This window comes from Saimiri boliviensis, chromosome 14 (assembly GCF_048565385.1).
Source record: "Saimiri boliviensis isolate mSaiBol1 chromosome 14, mSaiBol1.pri, whole genome shotgun sequence".
NCBI classification, from domain to species: Eukaryota; Metazoa; Chordata; class Mammalia; order Primates; family Cebidae; genus Saimiri; species Saimiri boliviensis.
In genome coordinates this window covers 66,276,054-66,302,443 of record NC_133462.1, presented here as the reverse complement: position 1 = coordinate 66,302,443, position 26,390 = coordinate 66,276,054, and the positions used below count along the sequence as shown (strand labels likewise).

Here is a 26,390-nt window from a genome sequence, read left to right as displayed (position 1 = left end):
GGAGCGAGGCAGCTTCAGACCCATGGCTGTGCAGTGTTTAAGTGGCTTAGGCGTGGAAATGACTCTGCTTCTGGGTGAGGCTCGCTAGTGGGGTTGGAGAAACCAGTGAATGAGGCGGCATTCCCAGGGAAGCTCAGAGCTGGATGCTCAGACCCAGATGGAGAGAGCTGGCAGAGTCACTTGGCTGCTGCTCTCTGCTTGGATGGGAAGTGACACCCTGGACATAGGAGGAAAGTTGAGGGAACTCACTCAGGAGGGGAGGAAGGAACTGGGGGAAAGGGAGGTATGGAAAGCTTTGCTGAGGGAGGTCACAGGCAACCGTCTCTCTAGTAGAGCCCTTCTTTCTTGGCCACTTCTGCCCCTGCAGAGTGCACGTCTCTGGAGAAGAGCGAAGCAAGCTAAAGGTATGTTTACCCTCAGCGAGTGTCTTTTGATTTAATGAGTGAGTCATATCCCCTGCCTGGAAAACCTCTCCATTTGCTTTTGCGATTGTGTTTTTCAAAATGGTTTTTGAGGAGGTTCTATGTAACAAGCTCTCTCACCCCACAACACAGTGGTACAATAGAATAAGACATCTAGGTAAGAGGCTCTGGCAGGGTGCTACGGCTGGGATGGCATCCTGATTCTGCCACCATGCCTTCTGGATAGAACTTCCTCAGGCTGAAATTGGGTCCCAGCCTCAGACTCACCTCCACCATATCTGAGTAATGTCCACCATGGGTGGGCAAAGATAAACTGCTGATGGTATGTCACAGCTTTTTTTGTAGAATGTGGGCTCTTGCTATTGTCACTGTTACTTTTATATCATGAGATTGTAGCTTATAACCCTCTTTCTTTGTGATATCAGCATGGTTCTTTGGGTAAAAATGGGATCAGATGGAACTCTGGGTTTGAGCTTGATTGTCTTTAGTCACTGAGTGATTTTCGGCGAATTTATTTCCTCTCTTTAGCTTCAGTCCTTAGTCTGTAAAATGGGGTGGTATAATAAGAGTAGCCCTATGCCGGGCGCGGTGGCTCAAGCCTGTAATCCCAGCACTTTGGGAGGCCAAGGCGGGTGGATCACGAGGTCAAGAGATCGAGACCATCCTGGTCAACATGGTGAAACCCCGTCTCTACTACAAATACAAAAATTAGCTGGGCATGGTGGCGCGTGCCTGTAGTCCCAACTACTCAGGAGGCTGAGGCAGGAGAATTGCCTGAACCCAGGAGGCGGAGGTTGTGGTGAGCCGAGATCGCGCCATTGCACTCCAGCCTGGGTAACAAGAGCGAAACTCCATCTCAAAAAAAAAAAAAAAAAAAAGTAGCCCTGTCATAGGGCTGTTGAGATCGTGCTCAGCAGTGTGCTGCCTTCAACGTGTCTGCTTCACGAATGGGGGTACTCGTTATTACCTTCTTAGTGCTCTGACACTTGAGGGGAATTTCCCATTCTGAATTTTGGGTGTAATAATAAGTCCTGACACTACAGAACATACATCATTGTGGATATAGAAACTGACAGCAAAAAGAACTAGAATTGAAGAGCTGCAGATTGCACATCTCTCAAAGAAGGGCGGGGTGTCTTACGACAAAGCATTCCTGGCGTGACTAGACAAAGCTCATCTGAGGGTAAACCGGCGTCAGGTGTTCCTTTGATGGAATTGATTAAGCAAGCCGGACCAGGAAGAGTCCTTTATTTTATGCCCAACTGATTGTTCTTTACATTTTAAAGAACTTGTCATTTTACTTACAGAATTTTTCCATTTGCCTTTTAATAATGAAGGGAAAAACTATTGCTTTTGGTTTTACCTAGTTAAATCCAAGTTCTGTTTTGGAAGGACAAAGGAGTTAGTTTGGAGGGAAAATTCTGACCCTTTTTTTCTTGTAATGTACCTCTGCAAAGTGAATGCTGTTAGCCGTTTTACTAAGTTACTTTAAAACATATCATTTAAGTCCCAGTGCGGTGGCTCACGTCTGCATGTCTGTAATCCAGCACTTTGAGAGTCCGAGGCGGGTGGATCACCTGTGGTCAGGAGTTCGAAACTAGCTTGACCAATGTGGTGAAACCCCCATCTCTATTAAAAATACAAAAACTAGCCAGGCATGGCAGCATGCACCTGTAATCCTAGCTACTCCTGAGGCTGAGGGAGGAGAACTGCTTGTACCTGGGAGGTGGAGGTTGCAGTGAGCCGAGATCATGCCACTGCACTCCAGCCTGTGCACTGGTGACAGAGTGAGTCTCTGTCTCAAACAACAAAAAGAATGAGAGCAGAAAGTGTCATCATTTAATAATTTTTTTTTTTTAATTTTACAAACCCCAGCTTATGATTATGGAAATTTTAGACACATACAAAGCTGTAGAGAATGGTGAGACCCCTGACATACCTGTCTCCCACCTTCAAGGACTGTCAACTCATGGCAGTGCCTCATCTGCACCCCCACCCAGTTCGCACACCCCGTGATTTTGTTAAGCAAATCCCAGACAACATTATTTTATCCATAAGTATTCAAGATGTACTTAGAATGCCTTCAGAGGAAAGTTTCACTGGGGTCAAAAATGAAAACTTGCATGTTCTAAGTTGCTTCCTGTGGGAAAATCATGTCTTTCTGGAAATCTCAAGGTAGTAATCCTCAAAGCAGGGGGTGGAGAAATGATCTTTGTTAACAATAACCCAGGGAGCTTTTTTGCACTGACTTACTCTCCTAGAAGATTGCCTTCTGAAGCCACCCCCACGCCACCCCAAGAGTTCACTGGGAATGTAGGAGAAGTACAAGGCAGAGAGCCACTTCTTTGGGGAAAGTGCTTCTGGGTTATGGAGGCTTTTTAACCACCGTGGATGGGACTTATTTAAAAATGTATTTATCTTCTTCCTTTTTAGGCAGATTATGTTGGATACTATTTAATCGCTCCTATGTTTGGGCACCGCTTTGCACGCTGTGGAGTGTGTACTTTAATCATTTGCCTGTCACCTCCCTTGTTGCCATTTTTTGTCTCATGTCTGTAATAACAGCCCCTCGTCTCTTTAAAATCTGTTAAGGGCAAAGACGTTAAGGTCAAGGAACTTGTAAAGAACTGCACTTAAAATTAGAGTAAATGAACTGAGGGTGCTCTTTTGTTTCCTGAGCAAAGTGTATGCTGTAGCAATTAAGGATTTGGTGATATTTAACTGCTCAAAGGATGTTTTGGCTCCATTTCTTGGTTTTTGTCTATATTCTACATAGATGAGGTTGCTGTGTAGCCACCTTTCATAGGTGAGGTATGACTGTGATGAATTAAAACACAGCAGGAATCTTTCTCTTCCAATTTTGCATACAGCTTTGGAAAGGCTTGAAAGGTCATTTACATGGTTAGTGCGTAAGAAAGATGGAAAATGTGTTTTAGGACAAGTTTCCATCTCACCACTGACTGAAAGTGAGTTAGGAGGGAAGTAATAGAATCTTAAAATATTCCTTTTAAAGTTTTTGTTGTTGTTTTTATTTTTATTAGCAACTAAAGTTAGGGGCTTGTGTTTTAAACCCTGCAGAAAAACTTTACTTGGCTAAAAATAATTTGATGTATGGATATCATTTGGTACTGTAAAGCTCTAAAACTGATTGACAGAAGAAACTAATAATCTAATTTGCACTGAACAAAACTAATTTCCTTTCTGTCCTTCTTTAAAGAAAAATAAAGGTAGACATTTTCAGTATCCCCTCCCATCCCCTCCCACCTCATCCCTTCTTTTTTTTTTTTTTTTTTTTTAGCCTTTTCCTAGGAAAATGACCTAGTACTTATCAAAACTGATCTATGCCCTGTGCAGGTTTATACACAGCACAGACCGGTTGCATCAGTTTTTCCTTTCTTACACCCTGACCAAGATTACCTAGCTCTGCAAGAGGTGCTTGGGAGTTGTTATAATATGGAATGCTGGAGAAATTCCAAAGACTGTTGGTAAATATAGGATGCAGTTGAATAGCAGTTAGCTTCTTTTGGTGTTTTCAGAACTTATCTTTAAGAAAAAAATAAAGAGTTAAGTATACGTAGCATAGCATGGGGACTGGAAAGCAAGTGTGATGACCATGTTTAGGATTTGGATGTGAACTTCTGTCTTTCATTTGCCTGTGCAGGTAATTCAATAAAAGACTAAATACAGACTATGCAGGTAATTTAAATAAAGAGGAATACACTGTATTTGGTTGGTATTTGTGAGAGATCTCTCCTCATATTTAAAGATTTATTTGCTCTGCCAAATGACCTTTTCTAAATTGTGAGAAAGCTGTCTTTCTTTGCTTTGTGTTTTTAACTTTGAAGATTTTTTTTTTTAATTAAAAAATGAGAGAACAAAATACTAGAAATCAGGAGTTCATAGGTAAAGATGGAAACTTAGGCTTCAGAGCTTAGGAAGCTGATTGATGACTCAGGTGAATTTTAGGAGTGACTGAAGACTTTCTGTATGTTCTCTTCTACTGTGGCCTGTTCTATAAAAGACCTTTAAAATGTGGTGTTTACAGAGCAAATATCCCAACAAATTGCTTTCAGTAAGCATGGTCACACTAAAACACTTTTTATCATCTCAGTAGTTCTGTTGTCTTTGTTGCAAGGAACTTGCCTGGATGTGCTGTCTCTGTCTGTGAGAATACCCCAGTGTAAGACAGATCAGGGTCTGGAAGAGGAAAACTTGGGTGCTGGGAATGTTCTTTTGGAAACCCAAGTTCAGTTTTTTCCCCTGAAAAAGCACAAGTAAGTGGAATAACTTCACTCTCATCCCTTTTCTCTGTAGCTTAATCCTCTCTTAAGAATCCAAAAGTCGGCCGGGCGCGGTGGCTCAAGCCTGTAATCCCAGCACTTTGGGAGGCCGAGGCGGGTGGATCACGAGGTCGAGAGATCGAGACCAACCATGGTCAACATGGTGAAACCCCGTCTCTACTAACAATACAAAAGATTAGCTGGGCATAGTGGCGTGTGCCTGTAATCCCAGCTACTCAGGAGGCTGAGGCAGGAGAATTGCCTGAACCCAGGAGGCGGAGGTTGCGGTGAGCCGAGATCGCGCCATTGCACTCCAGCCTGGGTAACAAGAGCAAAACTCCGTCTCAAAAAAAAAAAAAAAAGAATCCAAAAGTCAGACCCATCTAAGGCTCTAGATTCCTTAAATGATTTGAAGAGTCACTGAGGTCATGCTGGAGTTTCCTGCCCTGCCTTAGTGTCAAAAAGCCACTGATCTCAGGAGTCATTCTTTCTTCGTAATGAATATGTTAGTCTGTTCTTGCATGGCTATGAAGAAATACCTGAAACCAGGTAACTTACAAGAAAAGAGGTAGGCCGGGCGTGGTGGCTCAAGCCTGTAATCCCAGCACTTTGGGAGGCCGAGGCGGGCGGATCACGAGGTCGAGAGATCAAGACCATCCTGGTCAACATGGTGAAACCCCGTCTCTACTAAAAATACAAAAAACTAGCTGGGCGTGGTGGTGCGTGCCTGTAATCCCAGCTACTCAGGAGGCTGAGGCAGGAGGATTGCCTGAACCCAGGAGGCGGAGGTTGCGGTGAGCCGAGATCGCGCCATTGCACTCCAGCCTGGGTAACAAGAGCGAAACTCCGTCTCAAAAAAAAAGAAAAGAAAAGAAAAGAAAAGAGGTTTAATTGGCTCACAGTTCTGCAGGCTCTACAGGAAGCATGGAACCAGCATCTGCTCTGCTTCTGGTGAGGGCCTCGGGGAGCTTTCAATCATGGCGGAAGGTGAAGGAGGGGAGCAGGCATCACTCTTTGCAGGAGAGGAGGGAGGAAGAGAGAGTGGGGTGGGAGGAGTCACACTTTACAACAGCTAGATCTCTGGAGAACTCAGTATCCTGAGGACAGCACCAAGCCAGAAGGGATCCACTCCTGTGACCTGAACACTTACCACCAGGCCCCACCTCTGGGCGAACTGGGGATTATAATTCAACATGAGATTTGGTGAGGGCATATATTCATACCATATCAGTGATACTTATTTTACTTCCTGCCATGTATGAAACTCCATGTTATGATTTTAGAAGGCCACAAAGCTGAATCCAACACAGGTGTTTCCCTTCAGGACTCTGATTGGGGAGCTAAAACACACATGGGAGTGATTGTAGGGTGAGGGACTCTGCGATACACCAGGAGCTGTAGAGACACAGCTTCACGGATTTTATAAGACCAAGGGAATTTCATATCAATTTCACCTGGGGGGAAAAAAGGACAATTGGCAACACTGGATGATAGACACATGCTATTGGCTGGAATAAGAAATCTTCCCACCCAGCATCTTCCCACCCAGGGGTCTTCAGAGGAAGTACAGTCTGAGATTCTCTCCTTTATGCTTCAGGTATCTGAGTTTGTGGGATAACCAGGGAGCAGTGGTTGGACTAAGAGAATGCGTGATTCAGCATTCCACGTGGTCAGTTTTTCCATGGGATTGTCATGGCTTCATGTCAAACTCTGTGCTTTGCTTTGCCATCCTACCTCCCACCTTCATTTTTAACTTTTTGAAAGACTTTCTCTACAGTAGGTGGTTAGGTCCTCAGTTTCCTCTTTGCACAACTGCTTGGCCATGCTTTGAGAAAACCTAGCATACTCTGAAACTATGAAAAGAATAGGAAGAGAACTTGCCCACACTTCCTGAGTGCTCACTAGAACTATTTTCTCATTTACTTCTCACAAATTGGTGGGATAAGTATTACCTTCATAGGTGAGTAAACTGAGGCTGAGAGAGGATAAGTACCTTGCTATTCATTCTGTTCCTCTCCGGTTAAAGCCAGGACTTGCGTGAAAGTTGGTCCACGTTCCTCTCTCTAATAGTAAACTTTGGTTCTTAGAACCCCTCAGCTCAACTACAGTCAAGTGAGGATTTTTCCCTCTCTTTGGTCTTCAGTTTTCAGTTTCCAGTTGCTTTACTGAGACAAAGACCCTGGAAACTGAAGAGTTTAGAGTGTTTACTGCGCCTTCCCTGTCACTCCCCTGTACTTTGTATTCTGAATTACTTTCATCACAAAAGGGTGAAAGTCTAATCAGTCTTTTTAAAGAAAAATAGATCTCTAGGGGGTTCAAGTGCAGTTTTTCTTTTCTTTCTTTTTTTTTTTGAGATGAAATTTTGTTCTTGTTACTCAGGCTGGAGTACAGTGGCACGATCTTGGCTCACTGCAACCTCTGCCTCCTGGGTTCAAGCAATTCTCCTGCCTCAGCCTCCCAAGTAGCTGGGATTACAGGCATGCAATACCACGCCCAGCTAATTTGTGTAGTTTTAGTAGAGATGGGGTTTCACCATGTTGGCCAGGCTAGTCCTGATCTCCTGACCTCAAGTGATCTACCCACCTCGGCCTCCCAAAGTGTTGGGATTACAGGCCTGAGCCACCGTGCCTGGCCAAGTGCAGTTTTTTGTACTTGGCTATATTGCATAGTGGTGAAGTCTGGGCTTTTTGTGTAACTATCACCCCAGTACTGGTCTCGATCTCTCGACCTCGTGATCCACCCGCCTCGGCCTCCCAAAGTGCTGGGATTACAGGCTTGAGCCACTGCGCCCGGCCGTTTCAGGCTACTTTTCTTTATAAGATGCTCCTAGGAAGAAGAGGGTTAGAAGATTGTTTTGATATTAGAAAAAAAAAATTACAGTATTGAAAAAAAATTAGGAGTCAGCATTGTTAGCTTTGTGATCTCTGTTTATTGATTTTACTTAAAAATAAGATCTTGCTGTGTTACCCAGCTAGAGCACAGTGGCATGATTGTAGCTCACTATAGCCTCAAATTCCTGGGCACAAGTGATCCTCCTGCCTCAGCCTCCCGAGCAGCTGAGACTACAGTTGCACACAAACATGTCCAGCTATTGTTTTTATTTTTATTTCGTAGAGTTGAAATCTCGCTATTTTGCCCAGGCTGGTCTTGAATTCCTGGACTCAAGTGACCCTCCCACTTTGGCCTCCCACATATGTGTAGTTTCTTTAATTTCTATGAACGAGTCTCAGCAAGAGTTGCAGGTTAACAGTATTTATTAAATATGTTCTTAAAGAATAGATCAATAAAACTATTAAGTAACTTATTTTTGTTTATTTTTGAAAATAGACTTGATTTTTGGGAGCACTTTTAGGTTCACAGCAAAATTGAAAGGACATCTTAAAGATTTCGCATATGCCCCTACCTTTCCCCATGCTCCTCCACTGTCACCACCCCCCGCCAACGTGGTTCCTTGATTGCAATAATTTTTGAACCTATATTGATACATCACTAGTACCCAAATTCCATAGTTTCCATTAGGGCTGACTCTGACTTTTTATTTTTAAAGAAGCTTTCTCTTAAAAAAAAAAAAAAGTTACAGTAAATAGAATGAGGGCTCTATAATGTTACCTTTTTTGTAAAACAGTTTTTATTAGGAAAATCTAAAGTGTCTAAACATGTGACCTTTCTATGAGCATGTGGCATTTAGTTCTAGGTTTAATAATGCATGTGTGACAAAATGAATATGATGGGGACCCAGAGAGCCACATGGGGAAAGTTGGAAAGGTTCTAGGAACCAGACTATTTAACAGAAAAGAGATGCTTAGGGTGAATTTCACATTAACTCCACTTTATAATGGATATTTAAATCCCTACTCTAATAATTTCTATTGGGCATAAAATATAGCAGGGAGCTGAGTTATGTTTGAGGAGGAGCTCTATGCCTGTGTGGATGGTTAAGAGATGGAATTTTGACATAGGTGCTATGGCTTCTTTGAGAGCTTAAAAGCAGTGGCTAAATTCGAAGACTATGAAAATGCTGAAATAAAAGAGACTAAGAGATCTTCTGTTATCCTATTGTTATAGGTTAGTGTCAAGCGGATTGTTTACCTGGGATAATTTAGGTGTAGCCTTTCCTAAAGGTAAGAGGTATCCTAAATGAGTGCCTGAAAGTCCTTTCCAGAAGCACAGCTCTGTGGCTTTGCAAGTTCTGGGTGAAAATCTCATGAGCTTTTAATGTAGGTAAATGATGTGTGTGTTAGAGATGAAAATAAAATGTGTTTCTACCTCTGAGGGTGTTTAGTGTCCAAGTGTGCTGATATTTTTTAACATAAGCTAGATTAGTATATTAAAATATGGCTGTGGGACTTCAGACAGAAAAGGTTACCCATGATGTTAAGGATCGGAGAAGTCCAAGGAAAGAGGCAGCATCATTTAAATTCAGCAGTGATTAGGTATGAGCATGTTTACTACCTGCATGGAGGATTATCTTCTTTTTAACTTTTGATTATGAAAACTTTTAGGTGTATAGAAGACCTAAAAGAACAGTACAGTGAGTATCTGTATACTCAGATTCAACAACTGTTAACATTTTGTATAGTGGTTTTAACTCTGAATTTATAGCTGTGCTTATGTGTGTATGGTGTATGTGTTGGTTTTTCTGTTTTTCTTTTTTCTTTTCTTTTTTTTTTTTTTTTTTGAGATGGAGTTTTTGCTCTGTTGCCCAAGCTGGAGTGCAATGGCACCATCTCAACTCACTGCAACCTTTGCCTCTTGGGTTCAAGAGATTTCCCTGCTTCAGAGTAGCTGGAATTACAGGCATGCACCACCACACCCAACTAATTTCTGTATTTTTATTAGAGATGGGGTTTCAACATGTTGGCCAGGCTGGTCTCAAACTCTTGACCTCAGGTGATCCACCCGCCTCAGCCTCCCGAAGTGCTAGGATTACAGCCCAGCTGTATGTGTTGGTTTTTCAAAAAACCTTTTGGAAAATAAGTTACAGGGATCATGACATTTTTACCCTGATACGTCCACTGGCATCTCTTAACACAATTCTACTATCTCTTTTCCTACATAACCACAATTCTATCAAAATCTGAAGAAAATTATTAAGATAACATTAATATCACCTCATTTCTGTTTTCTGTTTCAAAATTCCCTAATGATCTGTATCTTTCACAGCTATTTTTTTTTTCCAAACCTGGATTTAATCAGGGTTGACACACAGCATTTTGTTTTAATAATTCCTAAATCTCTTTTACTCTACAGCAGCCTGTACTGCTTCCCCCTCCCCATGCTCAATTTTTGTTTCATGACATTGACTTTTAAAAGGATCAGACCAGTTTTCTTATAACATATATTGATACCATATCTTGCAAGTATTTTTGTCAACTGAAGATTTTTAAAGTCTTTTAGAAATCAAAATACGTATTTTCTAAGAGAGATATTACCAGATTATCTGCTAGCTGTGAAAGCCATTATCCCTGATACACCATTTTCAGTAGAGAATGTACTTTAAAATAATCTTTATTTGCAAAAATAATAAAAGGCAGTTGTAACATTACTATCACCTCATTTCTGTTTTCTATTTCAAACTTCTAGATTGCTAGAACAATTTAGAAATATATAAGGTTAGAATTCTATTTAACATCAAGTAGCTCTGAGATGAAAATTTGGCCAAACTTACTTTCTTTCCTGTTTGTGTGTTTTTGTATTTCATAAAATTGCCATCATCTATACACGTTGTTTAAAGTTTGCTTTTTATTTCACTAGTTATGCCTTGCAAATGATGTTCCATGGAATATGTAGTAGAGATTGTTTTTGCTGAGATAAATGCATACCAAGCCAGCCACATTCTTTCATAGGTGTTTACAGTGAGACACACACCCAAATGTAAAGTGCCTGGCTCAGGATTAAAAATGTGGCTTGTGCCCACAAAGCAAATATTTTTCTGTTTGAGGCTCTCTGGTTAATGCCGGAATTGAATCTTGGCCTCTTCTGTTCTGTGCTTTAATAAGTTGAGGGGAATTCGTGAGTAGTCAACACCTAAGGGCTCTATATTTGAATATTTGAATTTTGGCTCCTCCCCTGCTGTTTTTCTTGCGGTGGGGGGTGGGAGGGTCATTTCATATTCTTCTCTGTACCTGTCGAAAGATCAGATTGGCTTACCTTAGAGGTAAACATGATACTTTGCCAACATAAAGTGATGTAGAAACGTTAATATATTTTACCAAGCCAGAGCTTCTAGCATATGTATTTTAAGCCATCATAAAACATATACCTGTCATGTTAAGGAATGTGCCCAAGGCAAGTATCAAAGACCTGCCGTGGGAGGCTGGGGAGTGTGTTTTGTTGTGTTTTAGGGTTATAGCCTGACAACCTCCGTGAGGCATGAGTACCGGCAGGGAGTGGTTTATAAATATTGAAGCCATTTTATTTATTAACTTAAGAATTCCTACAAGTGGTAGCTCTTCCTATTTGTACATCCAAGTGTCTTGGGACTTAGCGGGTAATTCTGTGTCAGCATATGTATGGATGAAAAGTGTAAATCCTGAGTGGATCTGCCTGAGTTAGGGAATCAAGTTAACAATCAGATGAGCAAGAGGTAGTCTGTTGAGCTTAATGGAGAACAGAACATTTGGACAGAAAAGCTTTCTGGACATTTCTGGCTTCTTTGAAAGACGAGTTTAATGAGCCTCCCAGCAAGATTGCTGGCCCAGGGTGGAACGGTAAGGTTCCTTTTGTTGTTATTTTATTCTTGTGTTGTCCATAGCAATAATGTCATCATTTTCATTTGGTGGGACATCAGGATGCCAGTAAGTCTTGTTACTATAATGGTAAATTAAATTATCTGTAATTTGGTTACAGGACTTTTGCATCAAGCATTTTGTAAAGGAACAAGATGATGGTAGGGTGGTTCTCCACATCTGTCTAAATATTTGTTGAAGAAAGGACAAAGAGTTGTAATTTTTAAGTGCTTTGAAGAATTCATATCTTTCAAATTTTTTTTTTTTTTTTTAAAGTAGAAGTAGCTGGACGGGTGCTGTGGCTTATGCTTGTAATCCCAGCACTTTGGAAGGCCAAGGTATGTGGATCACCTGAGGTCAGGAGTTCAAGACTAGCCTGGCCAACATCTTGAAACCCCATCTCTACTAAAAATACAAAAAATTAGCCTGGCGTGGTCGCAGGTGCCTGTTATCCCAGCTACTTGGGAAGCTGAGGCAGGACTGCTTGAACCCAGAAGGCAGAGGTTGCTGTGAGCAGAGATCGTGCCACTGCACTCCAGTCTGGACGACAAGGTGAGACTCTGTCTCAAAAAAAAAGGAAGTAGCTTAAAAAAAAAAAAAAGGAAGTAGCTGACTGTATTCAATGCATATTCCCACCACATTTTATCATTCATTCAAAGTAAATAATGAAGTTAAAACATAAGACGTGAAAATAAAAATAATGTTAATAAAAGTAAACAGACAATGTTGCAAAGAATGAGGAGGAACAAGATCCAATTTTAATTTCAGTGTGGCACTTATGTCTTTAAACTTCACTTTTTTCATCTGTAAAATAGACACCATAGTGGTGTTCATGAGATTGGAATGAGATAATACATTTAGAAGTTTAAGAAACAAGATACCAGTGTTCAAGTTCTACTCCTAGTGGGTTTTAAAAAAATTTTATATGAGACAGAATCTTACAGTTTCCCAAGCTGGAGTACAGTGGCACGATCATGGGTCACTGCAGCCTCGACCCTCCAGCCTCCCAAGTAGCTGGGACTACAGACACACACCATCATGCCTGTTGCCCAGGCTGGTCTTGGACTCCTGGGCTTAAGTAACCTTCTGACCTTAGCCTCCCAAAATGCTGGGATGACAGGCATGAGCCACCATGCCCAGCCTCCTAGCATTTTCTTGAGTGGGCACTATTGCATAGTGAAAAAAGCATGTGAACTCAAGTTGCGTAGACACTGGTTTAAATTCTGGCTTTGCCATTTATACCATGAATGAGTTCTCCAATCTCTTTGGAGCTTCATTTCTTCAATTATAAAGTGGCTTTTATGATATCACCCTTCTAAGATGGCGTAGGGCACGGGCTCTGCCAGGACACATAGGAGCTCCAGAGCTTGCAGCTTGTCAAATCTGGATGTTGATCAGTTGAGGGACGGGTGTGCGCTTCTCTGTGTGTGGAATATGGTACCATCGACAGATCCCTTCCAGGGCGTGACCATGGTGTTTCTTTTCACTTGCAGCTGTCTTCCAGAGGGCTGCACTGGGCATGGACACCCTTTTCCCTACCTGGAGGCGCACAGGTGATAGTGTAATTTTCCAGTCACGAAACTGCTGAGGCCATCTCAGGGGCGTGTGCGCCAGGATAGGAGGGCGGCACCCGAGGACCACGTAGCCATGCCTTTTGGTCTGAAGCTCCGCCGGACACGGCGCTACAACGTCCTGAGCAAGAACTGCTTTGTTACACGGATTCGCCTGCTGGACAGCAATGTTATCGAGTGCACGCTGTCGGTGGAAAGCACAGGGCAAGAATGCCTGGAGGCTGTGGCCCAGAGGCTGGAGCTGCGAGAGGTAAGAGGGGTGTGTGTACACGCGTGTGCGTGCGTGTTGGGTATTCGAAGGAGAACTCGCCAAAGGGACCAGCCATCTGTTTCTTGGCATCTCTCATGTTTTTTTGACCTAAGCGACCATGTGTTTATAAGAATCCGGTTATTCTTAGCACGGGCGTGATCTTATCTACTAGTGGATGGGGAGACTTGTACTGATGTGAACACAGCCTAGAGCTGCATGGCGTGGCAGGCTCTTATTTCAGCTGGCGAGGAGGTTTGAGGGGAGTTGAAAATGAGAGACTCTCCCCACCAGAGTCATTTTCTCTCTTTAAAACAATTGAGTGGGTAGCTGGTATTTTGGCATTCTGGCTGCACATCAAGGAGAAAGACACCCACATACAGATGCATGCAGCTGCTTTTTTTTTTTTTTTTTTTTTTTTTTGGGTTGTTTCTATATTTTCCTCTTAAAAAGATAATAAAGAGAAAAAGCATTTAGAGTCAGCATGACCAGTGAGGCTTCTTGTGGGAGCCTGTAAAACGGTTTTTTTTTTCCTTTTAAGAATCCTCGCAGCTCTTTGCACTGCCTGTGAGGTGGCTTTTAAGCAGATGCAGGGCTGACCACTTAGTCATGCGATCACTCTTTACAAGGGACTCTCAGAACAGTATGCTGTTTATGACAGCCAAGCCCTTCGTTTTTCAGTCGCGCAGGCATTCAGGACAAGTGACTTTTGTGAGCAGTCTCCACTTCCGCATCTGTGTCTTGAGAGCCGTCTGACATATTGTCCAGTGGAGAAGGTGGCACCGTTTGGTGGTTGCCAATGCGGAATGACTGCAAGCCCTGAGGCTCAGACATTCCTGAGGGCAAGGAAAAGCTGTGTGTCATCGTCCTAGGTCTTGGGGCTCTTGGAGAGCCCATGTGACAGCACTGCCCAGGACCTCAACGACAGAAGGGGGATGGCAATCACTGTTGGAAGCGATTTCATGTGGCCTCTCTCCACCTGCTTACAAAGGAATTGGGGCTCGGGAGGGTCTTCCTCTCCCCTTGACGTCTTCCGCAGGCTGGCTGTGACTGTTGTTCTCTGGGAAACTGTTTCACCCAAAATGTATCTGTTTCCTGCTGTTCTTTGTGTTTATACTGTGGTTTCAGTAAGCAGGTATTCCTCTTAGGTTTGTTTTTCTGTGCAGGAGGCTGTCTGGGGCAATGGAGGTATGTTTTAGTCGCTCGGTAAGTGCCACAATAGGATGAATATGTGAAGTGTTCTCATCTTGTTGATTGGAAACTGGCTCTCTTTTTCTCTATTGGCGACCCATTAGAGTATACACATTTAAACACACATGTGCGTAAGTGCATGGACATAAAGGGAAAACTTTATTAATACTGTAGATTGGCTGGGCAAGAGACTTGTCTAAGTTTTTATAGAAAATTTAATTGTACACTACTTACAAAGATTTGCAGTATTTTTACCTTTTTTTTTTTTTTTTTTTTTTTGAGACAGAGTTTCACTCTTGTTACCCAGGCTGGAGTGCAATGGCATGATCTCGGCTCACCGCAACCTCCGCCTCCTGGGTTCAGGCAATTCTCCTGCCTCAGCCTCCTGAGTAGCTGGGATTACAGGCACGCGCCACCATGCCCAGCTAATTTTTTGTATTTTTAGTAGAGACGGGGTTTCACCATGTTGACCAGGATGGTCTCGATCTCTCGACCTCTTGATCCACCCGCCTTGGCCTCCCAAAGTGCTGGGATTACAAGCTTGAGCCACCGCGCCCGGCCTATTTTTACTTTTAAGTTCTTCTAGTCACTCAAATTAGAGCAACTAATTATCCCTCGTATGCATGGGGACAGCGTAGCGTGTTGTTACGCAGTTACAAGTTTAGGCATTGGAGTCTTGGCCTTGGGTTCAGCTTAAAGTTCTGTCATTTATTATTTGGGTGACAATGGAAAAGTTACTGAATCTTTTGGGGGATAAGTTTCTCACCTGTAAAATGGGAATAATAATGCTTACTTCATAGGGCCGTTGTAAATATTAAAACAGTTCCTGTATGGAGAAGGTATAGTGCTATGTCTAATGATTTATAATTGTTCAAATTTGAGAGTCTTAAGAAAACTGCTTTAAAAAACCCAACTTTTTTTATTAAAGAAAATATCGAACAACTATCTTGTGCCAGGCGCATTTTTAGAACTTGGTGAAATGAAGATAAATAAGATATAGTTTTACTTTCAAGACACGTACAGAACAGTAGGGGAGTCAAGTCTTTAAATGAACAGTTAATGGGGAGTCAGGCCTTTAAATGAACAGTTAATGTTGAATGTGATCCAAGCTAAAATAGAGTACAGGGGTAGGCCCAAAAGACGGTGGCTGTTCTCAGTGTTGTGTAGTGCGCATTCCAGCCCACTGAACGCTGCAGTCTTGCTGGTGAGAGAGAGAGAGTTGATGGAAGATGAACAAAGCCTTCAGTCTGAACCAAGACTTGAAGGGTATGTACGAGTCCAGCAGGTAGAAAAGAAGGCCGTGTCAAAAAAAGTAAAACAAAAAGAAGAGAGGGCCGTGTCATCTGTAGTGTGGGGAACTGGATTATCAAAGATTCAAGGATGTGAAAGCAGTGTCAAGTGTGTGCCACAGTGTGATTGACATTCCGTTGCTGAGGTGACGTTTGCCTTTAATGCTGACTTTATTTTGACATGCCCTAATGGGTGCATCCACATTTGACCAAATCACGTTCTTTTTAAATTTTATGCTTTCGTTCCCTGACAGATAACATTAAAGTTGTGCCCTTTTGATAATTAATCCTCTAGATACTCCTGAATTGAAGGATCCCACAGAGTAATCTGATACTTTGTTCTTCCTTGGCACAAACACACCTTAAGGAAGAATGCCTCCTCCACCCAAAAGCGGAAGTACGAGGAGGTGGACCCAGGGTCTGCTCCTCATACCTTGGATTTGGATTTGGATTCGTTTTCAAATAGAGACGATACTGGTTTAGAGGAGAAGGTGACAACCAATCTGAGATATGACAGAAGTTTAGTCTTTTTTGGAAGGGGTGTTGGGGCCTAGCTCTGCTGCACAAGGTGGAGTGTGGTGGCATGATCATGGCTCGTTCAGCCTCTACGTCCCAGGCTCAAGTGATCTTCCTGCCTTGGACTCCTTAAGTGCTGGAATTACAGGTGTGAACCACCCACCCAGACAAAATATATTTAATCTTTTTTTTTTTTTCCTCCATTGGGACAGGATCTTGCTCTCTTACCCAGACAGGAGTGTAGTGGTATGATCATGACTCACTATAGCCTCAATTTCCTGGGCTCAAGTGATCCTCCCACCTCAGCCTCCCAAGTAGCTGAGACTTTAGGCACATGCCACCATGCCCATCAGATTTATACGTTTTTTTGTAGAGATGGGATCTCACTGTGTTGCCCAGGCTGGTCTCAAACTCCTGGGCTCAAGCGGTCCTCCTGCCTTAGCCTCCCAAAGTACTAGGAATATAGATGTGAGCCACTGTGCCCAGCTCAATATGTTTCATCTTTATGAAGACTTGGGAACTAGATTATGGTGGATATTTGGCTTTGCTATTACAAGTAGTTTAGATATATCATAAATTTTGTAATAACTATATTAGGAAAGTATGTGTGGTAGATTAAACTTTTTTGTTTGAATATTTTACTTTCATTCATAATTTGTTTTGCCACTGAACTATAATTTTTTTAATAGACTTTATTTTTATTTTTAAGACTTTGAAATCTTAGGGCAATTTTAGGTTTACAGTAAAATTGAGAGGACGATACAGAGAATTTCCATATACTCCTGGCCCCATGCATGTACATCCTCCCCACTGTCACCTTCATCCCCAGAGTGCCACATTTGTTATGATTGTTGGACATCATTATCACCCAGAGTCCAGAGTTTACATTAGGGCTTACTTTTGTTGTTGTACATCTGTAGGTTTGGACAAATGTGACATGCTGCTATGTAACGTGGCATTCAGAAAGACCCAGGCCTGGTTCCTATTGTCAGCAAACAGTCATTCTCTGGGAAAGCTGAATGTGATGGGGTCTCTGCTCCCAGAAACCAGACAGGGTCTTTGTTCCTAGAGTTTAGAGAACAGGACAAACAAGAAATGAAGCAAAGGGAATAGCTGGTACTGAGGTGCAGAAGCAGGAAAGACACGGCATTTTCAGGGGAAGGCAGAGTTCAGTTTGCACTGATCTCTGTGTGTGTGTGTGTGTGTGTGTGTGTGTGTGTGTGTGTGTGTCAGAGAGAGAGAGAGAGAGAGAGAGAGAGAGGGAGAAAGGGGTCATGGAAGGGAAGGAGGGTAAAGGAGGGAGAGGCAGGACCGAGTCTGCCTTTGAATGGTTTGCTGTGTCTCCCTAGGGAGTTTTAACTAGATCTATAGCATAGTATCTCTAAAATAAGTTACAAACGATAATTACCACCTTTTGATGTATATACTGTGCTGAGCAGTTTCCGTATATCAGCTCATGTAGTTCTCATAAGAAGTCTGTGATGTGTTCCTACTCTTGCTGTTCCTGTCTTACAGATGGGGAGGCCACAGCATCGGGTGACCTGCCCATGGTCATTGGGCTGGCAAGTTGTGAGGCTGGTTCAAACTCTGGCAGGCTGATGCCCTTGCTCCAGTTCCCAGAGATAGGTAGTAGGGGAACAGGGAGTGTGGTAAAATGCTTTGGAAAACACTGTCCTCAATTTTATAGTAAAAGAAAGAAAACGGTGTTCCAGTAAGTGTTTCACAGTTGTCTTAGCCTTCTAGAAAATACACTTTTGAACTGTTTGGGGAATAAAACACTGCTGTGAAGTATAAGGTCTTCAAAGGACTCCAAGGAGGAGCATGACATGTTTACCTTGCATATTAGGTGAAGAACTCAGTAGTAGAAAAGAGTGGGGATCAGCTGGGCACGGTGGCTCACGCCCATAATCCCAGCACTTTGGGAGGCTGAGGCGGGCAGATCCCCTAAGGTCAGGAGTACGAGACCGGCCTGGCCAACATGGTGAAACCCCGTCTCTACTGAAAATATAAAAGTTAGCTGGGTACGGTGACACACGACTGTAATCTCAGCTACACAGGAGGTTGAGGCATGAGAATCGCTTGAATCTGGGAGGTGGAGATTGCAGTGAGGTGAGATCGAGGTCATGCCACTGCCCTCCAGCCTGGGCGACAGAGTAAGACTCTGTCTCAAAAAATAAGCGGAAAAGAGCGAGGATCAGAGGGGAGGGACAGGAACAGAGATGCCAGTGAGCACAACTGTAAACCTGGCAAAAGGTAAAAAGATGAACTCCTTAGGAAAAATGTGTTTTCAGTTGTTTTAAAGATGAGGAAAAAATTAGGGATAAGTTGCTACTTGGGAACTCTATCAAGAAAAAAGACATTCCAGACGTATAGGAAGCTCAGAAAATCAGAATTCTGATCATTTTTTCTCCAAATCTTCGGCAGAACGTGGATGTGTAAAATGGAGCTGGGCCTTTTACAGACGAGATGGGCTATCTAGAACCCTATCTCAGTTTGAAAATAACTAGCCGGCTGGGCACGGTGGCTCATGCCTATAATCCCAGCACTTTGGAAGGCTGAGGCGGCTGGATCACGATGTGAGGAGTTCAAGACCAGCCTGACCAAGATGGTGAAACCCCATCTATACTAAAAATACAAAAATTAGCCGGGCTTGATGGTGGGCGCCTGTAATCCCAGCTACTGGGGAGGCTGAGCAGGAGAATCCCTTGAACTGGGAGGCAGAAGTTGCAGTGAGCAGAGGTCGTGCCACTGCACTCCAGTCTGGGCAACAGAGCGGCACTCCGTCTCAAGACAAAAAAGAAAACAAGAAAATAGCCTAGATTAAGGGAAAAAGAGCTAAAACAATGTTGCCTTATGAATAATTCTCATGGTTTAAAAAAGAAGTACATGGAAACCCAGCAGAGTTTAGTGGCTAGGAATGTGAACTTGGACCAAACGGACTGAGTTTGAATCCTGGCTCTGCCATTTACCAACTGTGTAATCTTAGATAGCTACTGAAGTACTCTGTGCCTCAGTTTTCTCATCTGTAAAATGGAGGTGGTAATAGTAGCCACATCTACAAGCTGTTGGGAGGATTCAAACATTTTTTCATAGTTATCACAGTATCATAGTGCTTGGAATAGGAAGGAAGCACTTAGTATGGCTGCCTTCTTTGCAAGACACCACATAAGCCATCCAGCTTCTGCCATGACACTTCCGTGACACTGTCATGACCCTTTTGTAAGTCTGCTTGTTCCACTTTTAGATGACTTTAATTTTTGGAAACTGGGGCCAGGTGTGGTAACTCACAACTGTAGTCCTAACACTGGGAGGCCAAGATGGAGGGTCACATGAGCTCAGGAGTTCAGGACAAGCCTGGGCAACATAGTGAGATCCCATCTTTACAAAAGAATAAAAAATTAGCCAGGCATGGTGATGCATGCCTGTAGTCCCAGCTACTTGGGAGTCTGAGGCAGGAGAATCCCTTGAGCCCTGGAGAACAAGGCTGCAGTGAGCTATTAACATACCACTACATTCCAGCCTGGGTGACAGAGTGAGTTTCTCTCTCTCTCTCTCTCTCTCTCTCTCTCTCTCTCTCTCTCTCTCTCCCCCCCTCTCTCTAGATAGAGGTGTAGATACAGATATATATAAAACTGTGATCTCATATTGAGTTAAAATAGCAAAGTCTTTCAATTCCTTGAAACAGCTACGGTTAATTTAAGGTTGTGCTGTCCAATATGGTGGCCACATGTGGTTATGGAGCACATGAAATGTGGCTATTTTGAACTGAAATGTGCAGTAAGTGTAAAAACACATCAGATTTTGAAGACATAGTATGAGAAAACTAAAATATTAATTATATTTATGTTTGAATACAGGTTGCAATAATATTTTGAACATGTCTTAAATAATATTTATTAAAAGTAATTTCATTTTGGCCTGGCGCTGTGGCTCACACCTGTAATCCCATCACTTTGGGAGGCCAAGGTGGGCAGATCACAAGGTCAAGAGGTCGAGACCATCTTGGCCAACATGGTAAAACCCCATCTCTGCTAAAAATATAAAAATTAGCTGGGCGTGGTGGCACACACAAGTAGTTCCAGCTACTCAGGAGGCTGAGGCAGGAGAATTGCTTGAACCCAGGAGGCAGAAGTTGCAGTGAGCCAAGATCACGCCACCGTACTCCAGCTTGGTAACAGAGTGAGGCTCCGTCTCAAAAAAACCCTAAAAAAACCAATTTTACTTTTTGGTACTTTAAAATGTAGCTCTTAGATTTGAAATGAATTATGTAGCTCACATTTTATTTCTGCTAAACAGTGCTATTCTAAGAACTAGGCAAGGGGGCCATTTAATGGTAATAGCATCAGCATTCTAATAAAATGTAAAAATATGCTACAATAACCTTGGCTCTACTTTTAATAATTGGAAGAGGGATAAATGATGTAACAAAGGCACCTGAGGTACTCTTCACTATTTAAGATAGAGCACTGCTTACTTTAGCAATAAACTCTATTCGAGGTAGCGAACTGCTGCTGGGAAATCCAGCGCTCTGGAGAATGATGACTTTCGTAACTCTTGGCTGTCTCCTAAGGGTAAGACTAAGAGCCTTGGTTTTTAAAAGAGCGTAAAAAAATTTGTTTTTAAAACCAAACTATAGTCCTTTGAAAGAGTAAGTCCTTATCCTCTAGTTTATTCCTTTTTTCTTTTGCAAATTTATATTTTGATCTTTACTAAAAGCTATTTTACTCAAAGCTATCACTGTAGTAGAAATTTTCCACATGTTGCTATTTTAATAATGACTAGAGATTATAAAGATAAGAAACTTAACATGCATTTCTGGTTATCACATAAAAGTTTACTTACATGAGGAATATTTCTGTGGTTTGATTTCATGCTAATCTTTTTGGCAATTGATAATTTATTTGGGGCTGGGAGGGTACTTGATTAAATGGAACACCTCATGCCCTGGCAGGTAATAGTGGATTTCTGCTGTACTTTATAGCTTGTGTAATCATGTCTATATATATGTATATTTGCAAAGAATTAAAATAATCAATGCTGATTAAGAGTCGACTGAAGAGTAGGCTGCTGGGGGAGATTTCTCATCTTTAAGTTTTGTATTGCTTTGTGTCTTTGTAAAAATTATAGTGTGAAACATTATTAGTTTAATGTCAGTAATGGCACCAGCATCTCCATTTTCTAGGAATAGAGATTGTAGATGAAATATTCACCAGTCTTAACTTGTATGTCTTCATCTTTCTATGTGTTCTAGGTGAGTTGTACAGTCACAGAAGAGTGGTTTTTCTTGGCTATAGGACTTGCTTCTTGGATCTGCGTTACTCTGCAGTTTCTTTTCCTGTACTTTCATAAGGCGATTGGCTAGGAAAATGAAGAGGGTGCAGTTGTTAATTATAGATGTGTTGGTTATAGAAATCTCAGACCTACCCAGAGTAGAGGTTGATTACACACAAGTTCTTTTCTACTGTTATCCAACTGATGTATAGTGGCTTATTTTCCAAAGCCATTGGAATGTAATTGCATGAAGCGCTATTTCAGAGTCTGCTTATAATCATCTTTTGAAGTATTTTTAAGCTGTTTGTGCTTGTGTCATATGTAATTCATGTATTTTATGTGGAAACACACCAACTGTTTCTTAATTTACAGCTGAAATACTGGGTAAGACAGGCACCCTATTACAACTTAATGCAAGGTATTTTAAACCTTTGCTTCTGGATGAGTAACTCTTCAAAATGCTTGAGATAAGATCATGGCTTTAATCCTTAATAATTGCCAAGACTGCGTCTGAACCTCTTACAAATAGCATTAAAGTCTGTGCCATTGTTCATAAAACTGGAAAAACAAAACCCTCAAAAAATATTTTCCTTTTAATAGCTAATGTGAGGGATTATCCCATCTCTTTACAAATAAATGAACAAACAAATCAAAACCATCCCCAACTATTTTTTCATAGACATACTTTCTTTAGAGCAGTTTTAGGTTCTTAGCAAGATTGAGCAGAAGGTACAGAGAGTTCCCATATGCCCCCTGCCCCCAAAACTCTTTTGAAGGGCCCTTATTCTCCAGAATCTTTTCATAATACCAAAAGATGGCCATTTTGACACTGTAGTATCCACACATCAATCTGCCACTGAAAAACTAGCAGAATTTTTATTATATGCTTAAATGTATGTTTCCTGTGTTAAAATGCAATACCCCAAACCAAACGAGGAAGCTGCTCACATAAAAATGACATTTTAGTGTGGCTTTGCCTACTTGGTTTCATTGTAGTGCACTTTTTTGTCGTTGCTTCAGAGATGTGGTTCCTGTCCTTGAGGACTGGTTCTTCTGACTTCTTTTCTCATCATTGCAGTAAACTTATTGCAGGACTCATGGCACCAGAGCTGTGTCTTCTAGTTTTCTTAAGAAAACTAGAGCAATAAAATGGGATTCATACCTCACCCAGAGGAAGTATTACGAGGATTAAATGAGTCTGGCTTACATTTGGTGCCTGAGATATAAACAGAACAAATATTTCAGGCATTTACTCAGGTAATATGATGGGGTCCTCTTGGTGTCATGAAGAAGGTGGTTTCTATTTGTAGTCATCCACCAGCTTTCTTCCACCATGTGGCAATGTTTAGCAGCTAAGCTCAGCTTTCCAAAACTGAGCTAGAGTTTAAATTGGCAAGTCAACCAGGAACCAGCCTGGTGGGGTCTCAGCTGGGCTTGATGGGATTAATAGTTCCTTGGATAATATACAGGAAGTTGATTGGTGCACATGCTAGTTGAAACGAGACCTTAGGCTCTGATTCTGTTTCCTGTGAGGCACTGTGTAGATGCAGGAGAATAAATACGTGTTGTTTTGTACTTTTGAGGCAGAGTCTTTCTACTCCAGAGTAGGGAAATAGCTAGAGGAAGAACAAGAGGAGTAGGGTGGGAATGGAAAAGTTACTTTGGGCATAGCTTCAAAAGTCAGTGTGGGGATGGGGATCTCATAAATGGACTTTTCTTCCTACTAGAGAACTGAATTTCACACTTCTAGAGGTAGGACATTCTGGCCGTGAGTGGGTACAGACTCTGTTGTCCAGATTACCTACCTCCCCCAGTTCTGCCCACACACTGGAAACCCCATTTCTTGAGTAGTTATGTAATTATTTCATTGGATAATTACTTGGTGAGTCACCTTGAAATATTCTGTGTCCTTTGGAAGATGCCGTACCACAGCAATGAAACATTTATGTCATGAGTTAGGTTTTTTCTTTAGAAGTGGTTTGCTTTGTTGTTTAGAGCTGTGGTTCAAGATTATTGCCTTACTATCATTTCTCTTGTACCTCATCATTCTTCTTCTAAACATATGCATATGTGTGTATGCACAGGAGTGTGTGTGTATCTGTAGTGTGCGTTTTGTGTGTGTTTTATGTTATATGCATGCACATACATGTTTGTGTGTGTGAACTCCATGGAGTATTCTTTGAGTGTTTTCTGGGGTGGAAGTCAGGTCTGGTTTAATGATCTGGATGGACGGGAATGAGAAAAGGAATTTAAAATAGTAGTTTTCAAGGCATAGAAGCAATAAAATTTTTAACTGTTTTTCAAAATCGATTATAGAACATTTATGCAGTTACTGTGGTCCTCTGTAATTTGAATGAAATATGGACCATAAAAATATCTCCCAGATGTCAGAACTACTTTTAGTGAAAGATAATAAATCATCGTTAGCCTGTTGAGCAATTGTGAAGCTTGCCCTCTGTTGCTCCACTCATGCTTATAAAAGAGCTCTTTTCCAACTTTAATAATTGCTGCATAGCACATTAATTACATATATTACCTAATTTATTATATGGAGACTCACTCCTAGGCTTCAAACTACGGTGGAATCCCCTCATATGGCCCTGTGTTCCATAAAGGAGTTCAGTATAATGCAGAACTACTTTGGACCCTCTTCAGACAAGTTGTTTTAATTGAATACCCAGATGACTTCCTGTTAACATTAACTTAAGTCTACATCACAGATCTCAGAGGATGCCATCAGAGTGATGTCCCAGTGTCCCCTTATCACCTATCATGAGATCCTCAAAATCCTAGTGGAAGTGTAGCTTTGTGATTTTTTTTTCTTACATCTTTTTTTTTTTTTTTTTTTTTTCTTGAGACGGAGTTTCGCTCTTGTTACCCAGGCTGGAGTGCAATGGCGCGATCTCGGCTCACCACAACCTCCGCCTTCTGGGTTCAGGCAATTCTCCTGCCTCAGCCTCCTGAGTAGCTGGGATTACAGGCACGCGCCACCATGCCCAGCTAATTTTTTGTATTTTTAGTAGAGGTGGGGTTTCACCATTTTGACCAGGATGGTCTCAATCTCTTGACCTCGTGATCCACCCGCCTCGGCCTCCCAAAGTGCTGGGATTACAGGCATGAGCCGCCACGCCCGGCCCTTTACATTCTTTTAATATTTACGTTATTTGTAGATGTCCCAGCTTCTACGTTTGCCTGCTCTTTCTCATCGACTCCCAGATTACCTCTGTTTTCTAATTCTCTGGTTCATAGAGATGCCAGTAGTGCTAATGAAAAAGATTCACGAGGTTTGCCTGCTTTCATTTTTTTGGTGATGATGGTGGTGGCGGTGGTAACAGGAGTAGTAGTCATGCAGCCGCAGCAGCAATAGAAGGTACCGCTTGTGAATGTGTGACTTACCGTGTGCTGTGCAGGTGATTGACAGGCATGATCTCATTTACACTTCTTAGAGCCTGTGGGTGAGAGCTGTAACCATCATCCCCATTTTACAGAGGAGAAAACTCTGAGGGTGTAGAAGGCTCAATGACTTGTGTAAAGTTACTGAGACAGTGAGTGCAAAAGCCGGGAGATGGACTGACTTCGAAGTCTCTTTTCTTTCTTTTCAGCCACATTTTATTTCCTCTTGTCGTCACTCAGGTTGGAACAACTGATGGACTCACTGGAGCTAGGAAATGAATCATAGGGTCAGAATTCATCCAAGTTAGTTTGTCTAAGTTGATGTAAATATAACCTTGGCTCTGGCTGTTGGCATTTTGTTCCTCAAGAAATGCATAGATTTCTGGTATGAACTTGTCGTTTAGAACATCATAGGGGAAAGCTGATCAAACCATTGCCCCCATCTCAGAGTGGATCCATTTAAAATATCCTTTAAAGCATCTGGGTCTGCAGCTTTATGTAGGCAAGGGCACGTCTGGTTTTCTAGTAAAGTCAGAGTTAAAACTTCATTAGAAATGATGGTGGGGTTGTGGCAGGGATTGATCTATGGTAGTGTTGAGGGGGCGGCCAGCTGGAGTGGGAACATCGGCATAAGAATGCCTTTGGAAACTAAACATTGTAATGAAAACATTCTTTTGAAGGCAGATTTCCAGGTGTGCTGTAAACCGTTCTAGGCTGTAATTGAAATATAAAAGAATCTTCAAAAGCAGTGATGTATTTTTTGGTGATTGTTGTGCTAATCCTGAAATCCTAGCATGAATTAATATAAAAGATGGGACTGGGTGCATAGAAGTACCTGTTTTAATCATTTAGCATGCTGTTCAAAACGAAACTGGTTTAGGCTTCAAGTCTAAGGGTGAAAATCTCACTTTCATCTATCAAATCCCACCATAATCTGCCAAGAACAGCCACCAGGGGCTCCTGCCGCAGCTGTGAAGAGGCAATCCTTCCTCTCTCAAAGCTTGATATGGGGAGAGATTTGCTGCAGTTCGTGTATAATAAAGTGGAAGAGGATGATACTTTTTAAAGCACACGAAAAGAGTGAATAAATTCTCAGTTACAATCTGGTACTGGGTGAAAATACTCTACAGTGCAGAAGCTTTCAGCTGGCAGGCAGTTTTGTCTTAGGAATTGAGTAATAAGTTACTTTGCGGCAGGTGCAAGAGCGATGTTGGCCTTTGCCAGTGTGCTCTGTGTGAGATCATGAAGCGTGCAGGAGGCACACGGAAAAGGCAGCCTTCAGATGTTAGCGGAAGAGTCACACTGGCCCTTCCCCACGCGGCTTCCCTTACCTCGAATGGGCACATTGGTTTCTACAAGCACAAATAGTAGTAATGAGTAGGGATACTGCATCTGGATACTCCATGTACGTTACAGTAGTGTGTGATTGTGGTTTCTTTTAATTTGTCCCAAAGTCAGATGTCAAAGCTGGATCTTGTATAT

General features: G+C 42.1%; 1 protein-coding gene across 2 annotated transcripts in view; it reads left to right on the top strand.

The window, feature by feature from the left end:
- PTPN14 (protein tyrosine phosphatase non-receptor type 14) overlaps positions 1-26,390 on the top strand; it is a 201,807-nt gene that overhangs the window by 69,140 nt on the left and 106,277 nt on the right. The window contains exons 1-2 of one of the 2 annotated variants that reach the window (XM_010340945.3): positions 11,707-11,982; positions 12,924-13,251. In XM_010340945.3, the coding sequence (XP_010339247.1) occupies positions 13,078-13,251 (174 nt within the window). In that variant the 5' untranslated portion in view covers positions 11,707-11,982; positions 12,924-13,077. Of the gene's footprint in view, positions 1-11,706; positions 11,983-12,923; positions 13,252-26,390 lie in introns of those variants that run through there. The other variant, XM_003930356.4, reaches the window with a different exon arrangement.